Genomic DNA, 13,100 nt, shown 5'->3' with positions numbered 1-13,100 from the left:
AAGGTAATTGTCTTTTTTTATCTGGAGTGTGTGTGTTGCTCCATCCTATCTTAGTGGGGACCTGTGTCGTTCTTCACCAGCCAACAGTGGACCTCTGTGGTTCTGGACCTTTAATTTGTAATGCAAATCAAGGTCCCCACTTGGTTTGTATAGAACAACAGCATCACCACTTTGAATAGCTAAAGACAGATTAGCAAACTGGCTGCAGCCAATTGGAGGCGAGGACCAGAATATAGCTATGGAGATGCAAATGCAACCATCCACACATTTGCTTATAACCTGGGTCCTGTGAGCCTTCAGTCCCTAACCATTTTTGGTGACTCTGGAAGTGTTGAGCACTCTTCAAATTCTAGGAGGAAGAAAACCAACTTTGAGATTTTTTTACTCATTTTTGATTTAAGAATGGGTAAGTTCCACACTTTTTTCTTAAATTTTTGGGGAATTTCATCCATGTTACCATGCTTTTTATTATCTTTGTATAAATAGTGATTTTGAATCAAATTGTTTCAAAAATAGTTAACATGTATAATATATATTTTATTTTTTTTCACAGAAAAAATGAGGACCAAAAGACTGTCTCCTGAAAAGGAAGCCTTGTACTTCATTTCTTCAGATCAGGACAAAGCTATATTTCGGAAGACATTCATTAACAAAGACAAAGGTATGCTTTGATTGAGAATATAACATTTTTGGTAACACTTTATTTGAAGGAGTGTGCATGAGACTGACATCACACTCTCAAAAACATGGCAAATCATGTAAATAATGATACTTTTAATGCAAAGTTGCTCTAAAAGTTGCATTGAAAGTCCATTAAAAATGCCAACTTGCATTAAATTATCATAATTTGCAAAGTTAACTTTAAAGTTTACTGAACAACACTTCATGGCAACTGTCATAAACATTCATAAAGACTTCTTTATGTTCATGACATGTCATGTTTTTGACAGTGTCATGCACACTCCTTCAAATAAAGTATGACCACATTTTCTGTTCAAAACCCTCAAGTAGGTTAAATTTTAAAGGACTCCATTTGTATTGCAACACTGAACTGCATATTGCTGCAGTCTGTGCATATAATCTTGCTTTCATGTGAAGTGCATATGGAAAGCTAAATGCAATCCTTGTTATGTTTATCAGGTTATGGAGTTTTTGCTACTGAAGACATTGAGCCACAACAATTCCTGCTGGAATATGTTGGAACACACATCACTGGCTCTCAAGGAGAGGACCTGCTTAATAAGTATTCAGAAGTAGATGCAGCATTTTTGTATTTTTACAAATTCCAAGGAAAAAGCTACTGGTACGTACAATTGCATAAACCTCCAAACTATGAATCTAAGCCCAGGTGTAAGAGTAATTTTGTCTATTTTTTTATAGCATTGATGGAAGTAAATATACAGCAAGACTTGGAAGATTCATGAATGATGATCACATCAAACCAAACAGCAAAATTAAAATTGTAAGTATCACAGCCAGAAGTCACTCTTTGTTGATTTATTAGCTGTTTTATTTAAAAAACACTGACTGAAATTAATTTGTTTTTGTGACTTTGTGACTAACAGGTATTGGACGAGCAAAAAAGACCACATCTGTGTGCATTTGCTATCAGAAAAATACTGGCAGGAGAAGAAGTTGTATTTAACTATGGGGATGATACGTGCAAATGGCGACAGGTATGTAACTTTTAATTACATAAATTTATTTTTTTTCACAATATGTTTTCCCAAATACCATGAATTTTAGAGATTATATCTTCATATTTGATTTTTACTATGATGTACATTGCTATGCAAACCTCCACAAATTATTTTAAACATCTTAAAACTTAAAATGCAAAGTAGAATTTTAAAATACTGTCAATGATTAAACAAACCATTGTCATAATCATGTATAATTAATATAATTTAATGCTGTAATTGTTTTTTTTTTTTTAGAAGACTGCTGTATCCTCTTGGAATGAACAGATGGAAAAGAAGGTAAACATGCATGGAAGTTTCTTTGTTCAGCTACATTCAGTGAAGAAATTCTATAGATTTTTCTACTAACTGGATGTTATAATGTGCTTGTTCTGTGTATTTGATTGGTTTTCTATTATCTAATTGAGATTTCCCCTCCCCCCCTCAACATTAAAGGAATCCCAGTGGAAGAGCTCACTAGAAAGTCTGGAGTCTGACCCTGATGTGACGAGAATTGATGGTCTTCTCTTCAATCCAAAAACTAAGATTGCAGATGGATGCAATGGGGCAGAAGTCTTTCCAGGACTCTTTGGCAACTGCCATGTGGCAGTGAAACGAGTTGTTAAACATGTTGCCAACCAAGAAATGGAAATGGCAAAATTACTATGTTCAGAAAAATTAATGGTGAAACATTTATTGCAGCCCCTTGAAGTGTTGGAAGACTCAATCTTTGCTTATTTTGTCTCCCCTCTTTGTGAGTATAATCTCAGACACCTGATTGAAGATAAGGACTTTCCTGAGCGACAAAACCTGACTGAGCAGTGGAGACTGGGAATCTGCAAGGAGTTATTGCTGGGACTTCAGGAACTCCACTCACACGGAATTTTGCACAGAGATCTGAAGCCTCAAAACATCTTGTTTGGTAAGTTAAGGTTAAGGGGCAAACTATACAAAAAAATGCTTGTTTTGATAACATTATGTTGTGATAATTATATGACAAATTATATTTTATTTGTCTACAGATGGAAACAATAAATTGTATATTGGAGACTTTGGGGCAAGCGGAAAACTAGATCCAGCAAAATCAACCACTTCTTCACAAATGTCTGTAACTTTGTCCTGGTTGAGTCACGAGCAAGCTCAAGTACACAAATACAAGAAAGAGTCAGAAGTCCAAGTATGATGACCTTGAAAATACTAATTGAGCTGCATATCATGATTCATTTTTTAAAATTATTATTGTTTTTCATTCTGATTTGTTTGGCTAGTTAATTGTCAACACTTTACTATAAAAAGTTTATGATTACGACTGTGAAAGAGCATTGTTTTAATGTAATCTGTAACATTTAGATCGCTGGATGCTTGATGCATTACATCCTCACAGATGGCCAACATCCCTTTCAACAAACAACACCATACTTCAAGAATCCCTTTGGGATATTTGAAAATGTCAAAAATGGCAATTTCACTCTTCACTGTGAGGAAAGATGGAGCAGCCAAAGAGATATGATTTCCCGGATGCTGAGTAGATCGCCCGAAGAACGTCCCACCATTGAAGAAGCCCTTCAGGCATTCATGTGTGAGTACTATTGCTTTAAATATATTATCTAATCTTATGGGCTAAAAACACTATCTTGTGTAACTCATGACAACTGTTTAACTGTATTTACAGGTTGACACATCAACCTGATGATACTGCAACCACGAACAACGCTGAATTTGAGAATCAAAATAAAGTAAGTAATTCTTTCAAGTAGGGTGGGCTAATATAACGTTAATTATCTGTAAGAGACTAAATAGTTTTCCACAGTAGAGATTTTGTCTTACTTTGTATTCCACTGCCTAAATATATTTATTGTCACCTGATATAGACATGTATTCACTATTTGTTGTTATTGTTACAGGATGGACCCCATTCAAGAAATTCCTGCCCTGAAACCTTTAATGACATGAACAGTCCAGAGAGTATGGTCACAGATCTGCCTGGCATCACTGCCAGTAACCCGCTGCCTTCATCTCTGCCAACAGAAGAGGAATTTTCTGAGTGTGAAATGGTAATAAAGTGTTTAATTATTACTTAAGTAGTGGTAAATACAGTTATAAATGTATAAAAGAAATACGCATGTATGGTATTGTTATCTTGTTTGCAAACTAAATTAATAAACTACATTTTCTTTCAGAATACTGAAGAACAAGTTTCCCTTGCTCTGGAAATGTCAGATCAAGAAGTGGATGATGACCCACAATCAGAGGAAGAAGAAACTACAAAAACTGAAGTAATCCACAGAAAACCATCTTCTAAAACTGAGCAGCACTCAAATGGCAGTAACTCTCAACAACGTAACATCACAGTAAAAATGTCTTCAAACACTGCCCATCAGCGTATCTATGACAAGAAGAATTATTGTCTTTTCTGTGAGAAGCCTTATGCAAAAATTACAAGACATCTGAAACAGAAGCATTCAGACAAACCTGATGTGGCCAAGGCACTTGCACACAGGAACGGATCATCAATGCACTCCTTGCTATTGGCCAAAGTAGCAAACCTGGGAAACTATCAGCACAACTGTTCTGTCCTGTCCTCTGGGGAAGGACAAATCATCCCAAAAAGGCAAGCAACCCATCATTCAGCTGGAACCAACTACCTACCTTGCAGGTTTTGCTTTGCTATGTATGTCAAGACAGATCTCTGGAGGCATCATAAGCGCTGCAAACTCCGGTCAAAAGAAGACATGGTCACAAGAAAAGTTCAGGCAAGTTCTTCCATGATGTTGCCCATGGATATTGCGATTTCCACTGGACTTCAGAGGGTTCTCCAGGACATGTCATATGACAATGTAACTCAGTTGGTAAAGGCCGACTCCCTCATTATTTCACTGGGTGAGAGAATGTACCTCAGAAACGGAGAAGTTGGACGACATCAAGCAGACATCAGAAATAAGATGAGGGAACTTGCCAGACTTGTTCTGATGGCAAGAAACATTGACAAGGATGTTGTTTTTTGAAAGATTTAATCTGTCCAGGAAAATTCAACACAGTCCTTGAGGCTGTAAAACAGATGACTGGGTTTAATGACTTATCCAACAGATTCAAAGTCCCTTCAACAGCACTAAAACTGCGGCATTCTCTTGTGAAAGTGTCACATATTTTGCAAGGAGAGGCACTGCGTCAACAGGATGTTGATTTAAAATCAAAAGCAGAGGAATTCACCAAGTTAATTGAACTAGAATGGTCAACACATGTATCATCCAATGCCTGAAAACACTTTACCAGAAGAAGTGGAATATGCCCCAAATACTGCCTTTGTCAGAAGACATCAAAAAGCTCCAGGACCATCTGAAAAACCTCCAGGTGATCTACAAAAGAAATCTCACTGATAAACCAACAGCAAAATCATGGAGTGGACTTGCTCAAGTCACTCTGACACAGCTTATACTGTTCAATCGCCGTCGTGAAGGAGAAGTTTCAAGAATGGAACTCAACACATATTTACAAAGGAGCCAACACGACATGCATGATGAAGTTTTGGAGAGCCTTTCAAAGTTTGAAAAAAAACTTTGTGAGAATCTCACCAGAGTAGAGATACGTGGGAAAAGGGGCCGCAAAGTGCCTGTGCTGTTCCCAACAAATGTCAAAGAGTCTGTGGAACTTCTGATTAAAACTAGAGAAGAGGCTGGGGTTTCCCATACCAATCCATACATTTTTGCTCGTCCATCTTATGGATCCCAAGAGAGCTTTCGTGGATGTGACTGCTTAAGACGGTTTGCAGAAAGCTGTGGAGCTAAACTCCCACAGAATCTCACATCAACCAAACTACGGAAGCATGTAGCCACAGTTTCACAACTCTTAAACCTACAAACCCACGAACTAGACCAGCTGGCAACTTTTATGGGACATACTATTGAGGTCCACAGGGAATTTTACAGATTGCCCGAAGAGACAATCCAAATGGCAAAAGTCAGTAGACTTCTTTTTGCTCTGCAAGGTGGAATGGGTAAATTCAAAGGAAAATCCCTGGAAGACATCACACCAAACATCAATTGTAAGTAAAGGATTTCAAATACATCTATTTTGTATGAAATGATGCAATTTGGACACTGTCAGCCAAAAATTAAATGTTGTGTTTAAATATTTACTGAAAACATTTTGTTGCAGCTGAAGAGGAGTCTGGTGACTCAGAAGCAGATGTCCAATCTGAGTGGACTGTCAACAGAAGTCAAAAAGGTAAAATTTTTTGCTCCTGTACAGAAATGGTTCAGATTCAATATCTGAACTTAATGAATAGATTTAAAATCATATTGTTTCAAACTTTTCATTGACACATATATTTCAGAAACTTCAAAAGAAAAACACTGCAAGGAGAGAACTTCATCATGCAAGGCAGCTGAGGGCAATAAAAAGTCATCATTGCCAACAAGTCAAAAGGGTATGTTATTCAATTATCTCTATAAAACACTGCAAATGTAAAAACCTTGACTTTCATTTTCTAAATTTGGTGTTGGTGCTTTTATTAATCAATTTATTCCCTCTCTTCCCTCATTTACTTACAGGGAAATCCAAAAGGCCCTGGTCAGAGGCAGAAAGAGAAGTCATCATCCAGCATTTCAAGGACCTACTGAAGGAACTGAAGATCCCTGGAAAAGTGGACTGTGAAAGGTGTCTAAATGAGAATCCGATCCTAAGAGACAATGGGAGAGACTGGAAAGCAGTTAAATATTTTGTGCACAACAAAATTGCAGCTGTAAAGAGGAGCTTGTGCCAAGAATAACACTGCAAATGCTTGGAACCAGAATCTTGACACCTCACATGATGGACAGACAATGTTAACCACTACCGTTACGGAGCGTCAGTGTTAGTGCCTGAATGCTGGGAGCTCGCACTACGGAGCGTCAGTGTTTTGTGCCTGAATGCTGGGAGCTCGCACTACGGAGCGTCAGTGTTTAGTGCCTGAATGCTGGGAGCTCGCACTACGGAGCGTCAGTGTTTAGTGCCTGAATGCTGGAAGCTCGCACTACGGAGCGTCAGTGTTTAGTGCCTGAATGCTGGAAGCTCGCACTACGGAGCGTCAGTGTTTTGTGCCTGATTGCTGGAAGCTCGCACTACGAAGCGTCAGTATAAGGGTCACAGCGATGCTAGTCCATTTAAATGAAGCTTTAACATACTGATTTTGATATGTGAGCTGTGCTCAAACCCAGCCAGTCAAGGCAGAGGGCTGCTCATCCTGAGCCTGGTTCTGCTGGAGGTTTCTTCCTATTAAAAGGGAGTTTTTCCTCTCCACTGTTGCCAATGTGCTTGCTCTGGATGGGAGACTGCGATAGAGTGAAGATTCATCGCATTCTTCTGGTTTCTTAGATTTATAACTAACTAATTGCCTTTTATTTTATTTGTGTTTTTGTGCATTCATAAGTTATTGATATAAACATTGCACTCTTGACAAAATGTCAAAACAACTGTTTAAGTAATTCATCTATTGTTACCTTTTAAAGTAAACTTTGACTGAAAATACAAACTATTCTGCATTTGTTGTCTTCTTTCTTCAGTTTTGCTGACTTTAACAAAAAATATGTGATAAATTAGGTATCAGTAAGTGACATATGGAGCCTATGTTTAATGTAAGAAATATGATGGTGTAATGTTATTTAGATGATCATGTTTATCATTTCAAATACACACAATATAATAATTTCTGGTTATCAATTACAACAGTTAACAATTTTTATTACAAGTTTCTGGTGAACAATCCATCAAATTTGAAGATTTTCATCTTAACGTAATACGTAAAACATTCTGTTGCATCCCTAAAGGATAGTGTAATCAGTTGCATTTGTTTATGTACCAGTCTAATATAATATGGTTAGGCAGCAGCAGTATGTGTGTGTAAGCAGATAAGAGAGATAGAGGAAATCACAGAATCATTTCATATATAACATTTATTACTTTTATTTTCAGTTCTGCCATTCCATATAAACCAAATGGGGTTCTGTAATGTAAATCAACAAAAACACGCATTCCAATAAATATAGGTTGTGACAAGTATATCATAGTTGACTATGTGCTGTGGTGGCGCAGTGGTTAAACACAACCTACATATGGAGGCCTTAGTCCTCAACGTGGCTGTCGCAGGTTCAATCCTGCCCTTGGCGACCTTTGCTACATGTCTTTCCCCTTCTCTCAGTACCCTATTTCCTGTCAGTTAACTATCAAATAAAGGCCACTAGAGCCAAAAAATCTCATCACTGGAGAAATTTATTGTCCACCAGATTCAAATCCTACTATCTTCATGAACAAATTGGATATAATCCAATATTCTTTTAATTGTAAAAATATTAATTGCATCCTTATTGGTGATTTTAATATTGATGTCTTCCAGGACGATGCAATTGCAAATGAATTTTATAGCATTCTTCACTCCACTTACATTTATCTGACCATAAATACTGACAGCGGAGTAGCACACTCCTCCAGATCTATCATTGATATTGTTAGGAATAGCCAAAATACTAAGCTGGAGACTGTGAATGGTCTGATAAATCAGACCATTTTCCTGCTATGATGTTTCTTAATTATGTACATAAATCTGCACCTCTACATTTGAGATAACTAGCAAGGTGCTGAATGAAAGGACTGCTGCAGCTTGGTGTAAGCATCGAAACCAAAGCTTGGACCAGTGTTTTTAATGCATGACATCTTGATACTGTACATACTAATTTGATTTATGAATTACCTGAAGCTGTCAGCATAACTATTTCAGAAAGGATTGTCACTAGAGGAAAATGAACCTAACCCCTGGCTTACTAAAGGGATACTAAATTCTATTAAACAAAAACAACTTGTGATCAGTAGGGTTTAAAAACTCCCAGTAATCTTAGTAAAAGGAAGTATAAACTGTACAAAAACAAACTGGCATGAATAATAAGGAAGAGCAAATGTAATTATTATACTAATCATATAAATTCTGCTCAGGGAAACTCCAAAAAGACTTGGTTGATAATAAAAGAAAGTTCTCAATAGGGGCCATAAACCACCAGAGCTCCCAGAATCTCAACTTGGGGATTTACATCTGCTTGCTGACAGATTTAATAATCACTTTTCTTTCTATCTATCTATCTATCTATCTATCTATCTATCTATCTATCTATCTATCTATCTATCTATCTATCTATCTATCTATCTATCTATCTATCTATCTATCTATCCATCCATACTTTATTAAATTCAGAAGTAAAGGTATTTGATAAAAGGTAATTGTCTTTTTTTATCTGGAGTGTGTGTGTTGCTCCATCCTATCTTAGTGGGGACCTGTGTCGTTCTTCACCAGCCAACAGTGGACCTCTGTGGTTCTGGACCTTTAATTTGTAATGCAAATCAAGGTCCCCACTTGGTTGTATAGAACAACAGCATCACCACTTTGAATAGCTAAAGACAGATTAGCAAACTGGCTGCAGCCAATTGGAGGCGAGGACCAGAATATAGCTATGGAGATGCAAATGCAACCATCCACACATTTGCTTACCTGTGTCGTTCTGTACAGACCAAGTGCGGACCTTTTATTTCTGTAATAGGTTTGACATGGGCTGTTGTCTTGATTCAGCTTACATTTAATTTCTTCTTTATCCCCCCATACTAGAGTGTGTATGTCACTCCATCCGATCTTAGAGGGGACCTGTGTCATTCTTCACCAGCCAACAGTGGACCTCTGTCGTTCTGTACAGACCAAGTGGGGACTTTAATTTTTCCTGTAATGCCTTTGACATGGTTTGGAACTAAAAAAATATGCACACATTTATTTATTTATTTATTTCTGTCTGTCTATTCCTACTTCATCAAGAAGTTCAGAAGTAAAGATATTTGATAAAAGGTAATTTTCTTATTTATCTGGTGTGTGTATGTCGTTCCATGTCTGACAAATGTTGGGATCTGTAGTTTATATCAACTGAAGTTGTTCACCTCAAGTTGTTTTGATTCAGCCTACATATGTTTTTGTCTTAAAAATAATTCAGTTAATTTCTTCTTTTTTCCCCCATCCTGGAGTGTGTATGTTGCTCCATCCTATCTTAGTGGGGACCTGTGTCGTTCTATACAGATCAAGTGGGGACATTTTACTTTCTAATAGGTTTGACATGGGATGTTTTAAATCAGTCTTTAAAGAATTTGCTCTGTAAATAACTTTTTCTCCTCTTTATTCTGATCACTTTGTGCTGCAGATCCCTTCACTATTGGAACGTCAGTTCATACCATTTAACCTATTCATGATGAAGAAACATTTCTGACAAATGTTGGGATCTGTAGTTTATATGAACTGCAATAGTTCACCTTAAGTTGTTTTGATTCAGCTTACATATTTTTTTGTCTTAAAAATGTCTTCTTTATCCCCCCATCTTGGAGTGTATATGTCGCTCCATCCTATCTACGAGGGGACCTGTGTCGTTCTTCACCAGCCAACAGTGGACCTCTGTCGTTCTTTATAGACAAAGTGGGGACCTTTTTTTCTTGAAATGCCTTTGACATGGGCTGGAATTAAAAAAATATACACACATATTTATTTATTTCTGTCTGACCATTCCTACTTCATTAAAAAGTTCAGAAGTAAAGATGTTTGATAATAGGCCATTTTCTTATTTATCCTGGAGTGTGTATGTCGCTCCATCCTATCCAAGAGGGGACTTGTGTCATTCTATACAGACCAAGTGGGGACCTTTTATTTTCTAATAGGTTTGACATGGGCTCTTTTAAATTTGTCTATAAAATGTGCTGTGTAAATAACTTTTAAGCTGATTCAGCTTACATATGTTTTTGTCTTAAAAAATAATTCAGTTAATTCTTCTTTCCCCCATCCTGGAGTGTGTATGTCGGTCCATCCTATCCAAGAGGGGACCTGTGTCGTTCTTCACCAGCCAACAGTGGACCTCTGTCGTTCTTTATAGACAAAGTGGGGACCTTAATTTTTCTTTAATGCCTTTGACATGGTCTCGAATTAAAAAATATACACACATTTATTAATTCATATCCGTCTGTCTGTCTAAATGAACAAGATATCATCATTGGAGAAACTCCTACTATGAATGTGTCAGTCCGTCCGTCCATCATTAAGAAGCTCAGAAGAACTTTTTACTTCTTACCTTTTTACATTACATTTTATTTTTATTGCTTTTTCCAAGTCCTGCCTTTAAATTCCTCTTCAAATAAAACTTTTATATTTTGTTTAAAAACATACTAAAGTGTGTTTTTAGATCCTGGTTTGTTCCCAATTCTGTGTCATTCTTTACAGACCAAGTGGGGACCTTTTACTTTCTAACAGGTTTGACATGGGCTGTTTTAAATTTGTCTTTAAAAACTATGCTCTGTAATTAACTTTTTTACTCTTTATTCTGATCACTTTGTGCTGCAGATCCTTTCACTATTGGAATGTCAGTTGATATACCATTGAACCTATTCATGATGAGGAAACATTTCTGACTGTTGGAATTTGTAGGCTATATCAACTGAAATAGTTCACATGAAGCTGTTTTGATTCAGCGTACAAATGTTTTTGTCTTAAAAAACAATTCAGTTAATTTCTTCTTTATTCACCCATCCTGGAGTGTGTATATCATTCCATCCTATCTAACAGGGGACCTGTGTCGTTCTGTACAGACCAAGTGGGGACCTTTTTTTTCTTGAAATGCCTTTTCATGGGCTGGAATAAAAAAAAATATACACACATATATATGTGTCTTTCTGTCTGTCTGTCCATCCATCCCTACTTTATTAAGAAGGGACCTGTGTCATTCTTCACCAGCCAACAATAGAGTGTCCTGTTTATCCTGTTGTTCTATACAGACCAAGTGTGGACCTTTACTTGTAATGACAATCAAGAGGACCAACGTACCACTTTTAGAGACAAAATTCATATTAAAAATATATATTTGTTAGTTGATTCTGCAGACCTTATTAAGTCATGCCATCATTGAATCGTATTCAAAATATTATTCATTTTCCATGACAGTCATTATTTCACTTTTTGGGTAATATTTGTATAAAAAAGAATTAATTATACAACATAACCCAGTTAAATCATAAATGTATTAAAATAGTTAAAGTAATTCATTGTAGTAAGTAAATCCTCTTTAAGTCAAAAGTGGGTAGAGTCAGTTCTATTGCAGTATGTAAAGGTCCCCTCTTTGTAAGGTAAACGTCGCTCAGAGATCTAGGTCCCCTCTTGGCAATTTCTTTAAAAATGATTAAAAGTCAAACATTCAATTATATTATGGTTATATAGCTTTAAAGTAAATTGTATTATGAGTTTCAAATTTTTCAACAAACTAGAAACAGAAGTCCCCTGTTGGCAGGACTAAACCGATAGTCCCCTGTTGGTATGGTGCGCATGTATGCGTGTGTGTGTGTGTGTGTGTGTGTGTGTGTGTGTGTGTGTGTGTGTGTGTGTGTGTTTACCGGGGCGCTTCTAGAATAGCATAAAGGCGGAGTGCAGATGGGGGCCATTGGTCATTTGGAACCCAAATCCGAAAGACAACACATAATTTCTGTTTTTTTTCTCCTATTTATTTATTTGACTATGTTGCAGGAGTTAGTTGAGAGAAAATATTAATTCAATATTTATTTATTTATTCAACACAACTGTCTATTCGTAATATTTTTATACTATTTATAATTTAAGTGAATTAATTTGCTGTTTTTTTTAAGGTTTAGTGTTTACATATTCCAACTTTACCTCTCTCAAAGTAAGATATAGGTCAGTAATCCTGGTATAATTTAAAATATGAATTGAAGGTCTTTGAGATTAAATAATTCACATCATTTAGAGGTGAAATTATTATCTATGTCTATGTGATTAAATAAATAACTATTTCAACTTATGATGATGTCATGTACGGTTGTCTTGCTCGGGGTCAACAATGTGATAAGATGGAGGTGGACGTTGAACCTTCTGGCCCTCCTGGTGGCGCCTTGTGGGGTTGTAGACGTGCATCACGTTTCTCTATATCTGGTAAGATTTTTCTTTCCAAATGGAGAAACTATCTGTAATATCATGCTACAAAACGCGTTTGTTTCTGTTGCAACGATACGTGTAAAGTTTGGAGGAGTTAAACGAAAATCAAACTTGGGCTCCTTGCCAGCATGGAGCCCCAATGAGAAATACGTTCACAAAGTTCTACACATCCTCAGAAAAACATTTTGAACATTATTCCCACAGAATCATCATTTAAAACTGATTTTTACAAAAATATCCTGCTTGTTGTTGGAGCTGGGAAACATTTTTATCCACATTTTAGATGTTTACAGATCACCAAGTAATAGCTATTGGGTTCGCAATGAACAATAATAATATAAAAAGGATAAAAGAAAAAGAAGAAATGGTCAAAAGACCTGCACTGACAGTATGAAAAGTAGACATTTCGCGCCGTTTGGCACCAAATTAAATTC

General features: G+C 36.6%; 1 protein-coding gene across 1 annotated transcript; it reads left to right on the top strand.

Moving 5' to 3' along the window:
- The first annotated feature begins 280 nt into the window (after positions 1-280).
- LOC103474410 (uncharacterized) lies at positions 281-6,672 on the top strand. Its single transcript, XM_081606406.1, has 15 exons — positions 281-406; positions 554-661; positions 1,141-1,303; positions 1,381-1,462; positions 1,566-1,676; positions 1,938-1,979; positions 2,136-2,601; positions 2,702-2,856; positions 3,030-3,260; positions 3,353-3,415; positions 3,584-3,733; positions 3,860-5,721; positions 5,835-5,903; positions 6,013-6,105; positions 6,230-6,672. The coding sequence occupies exons 1-12, from the start codon at positions 403-405 to the stop codon at positions 4,682-4,684; spliced, it is 2,400 nt and encodes a 799-aa protein (XP_081462532.1). The 5' UTR covers positions 281-402; the 3' UTR covers positions 4,685-5,721; positions 5,835-5,903; positions 6,013-6,105; positions 6,230-6,672.
- The last annotated feature ends 6,428 nt before the right edge of the window (positions 6,673-13,100 follow it).

This window comes from Poecilia reticulata, chromosome 4, assembly GCF_904066995.2.
Source record: "Poecilia reticulata chromosome 4, P_reticulata-male-v2, whole genome shotgun sequence".
In the NCBI taxonomy this organism is placed as follows: Eukaryota; Metazoa; Chordata; class Actinopteri; order Cyprinodontiformes; family Poeciliidae; genus Poecilia; species Poecilia reticulata.
Note: the sequence above shows the minus strand (reverse complement) of the source record. Positions and strands in the feature narration are given on the sequence as shown.

Bases quoted from the DNA above. Each gene is read 5' to 3' on its own strand.
- LOC103474410 (XM_081606406.1), top strand. The intron at 2,857-3,029 runs GTATGATGACCT...TGTAACATTTAG, and splicing joins AGAAAGAGTCAGAAGTCCAA to ATCGCTGGATGCTTGATGCA. The intron at 3,734-3,859 runs GTAATAAAGTGT...ATTTTCTTTCAG, and splicing joins AATTTTCTGAGTGTGAAATG to AATACTGAAGAACAAGTTTC.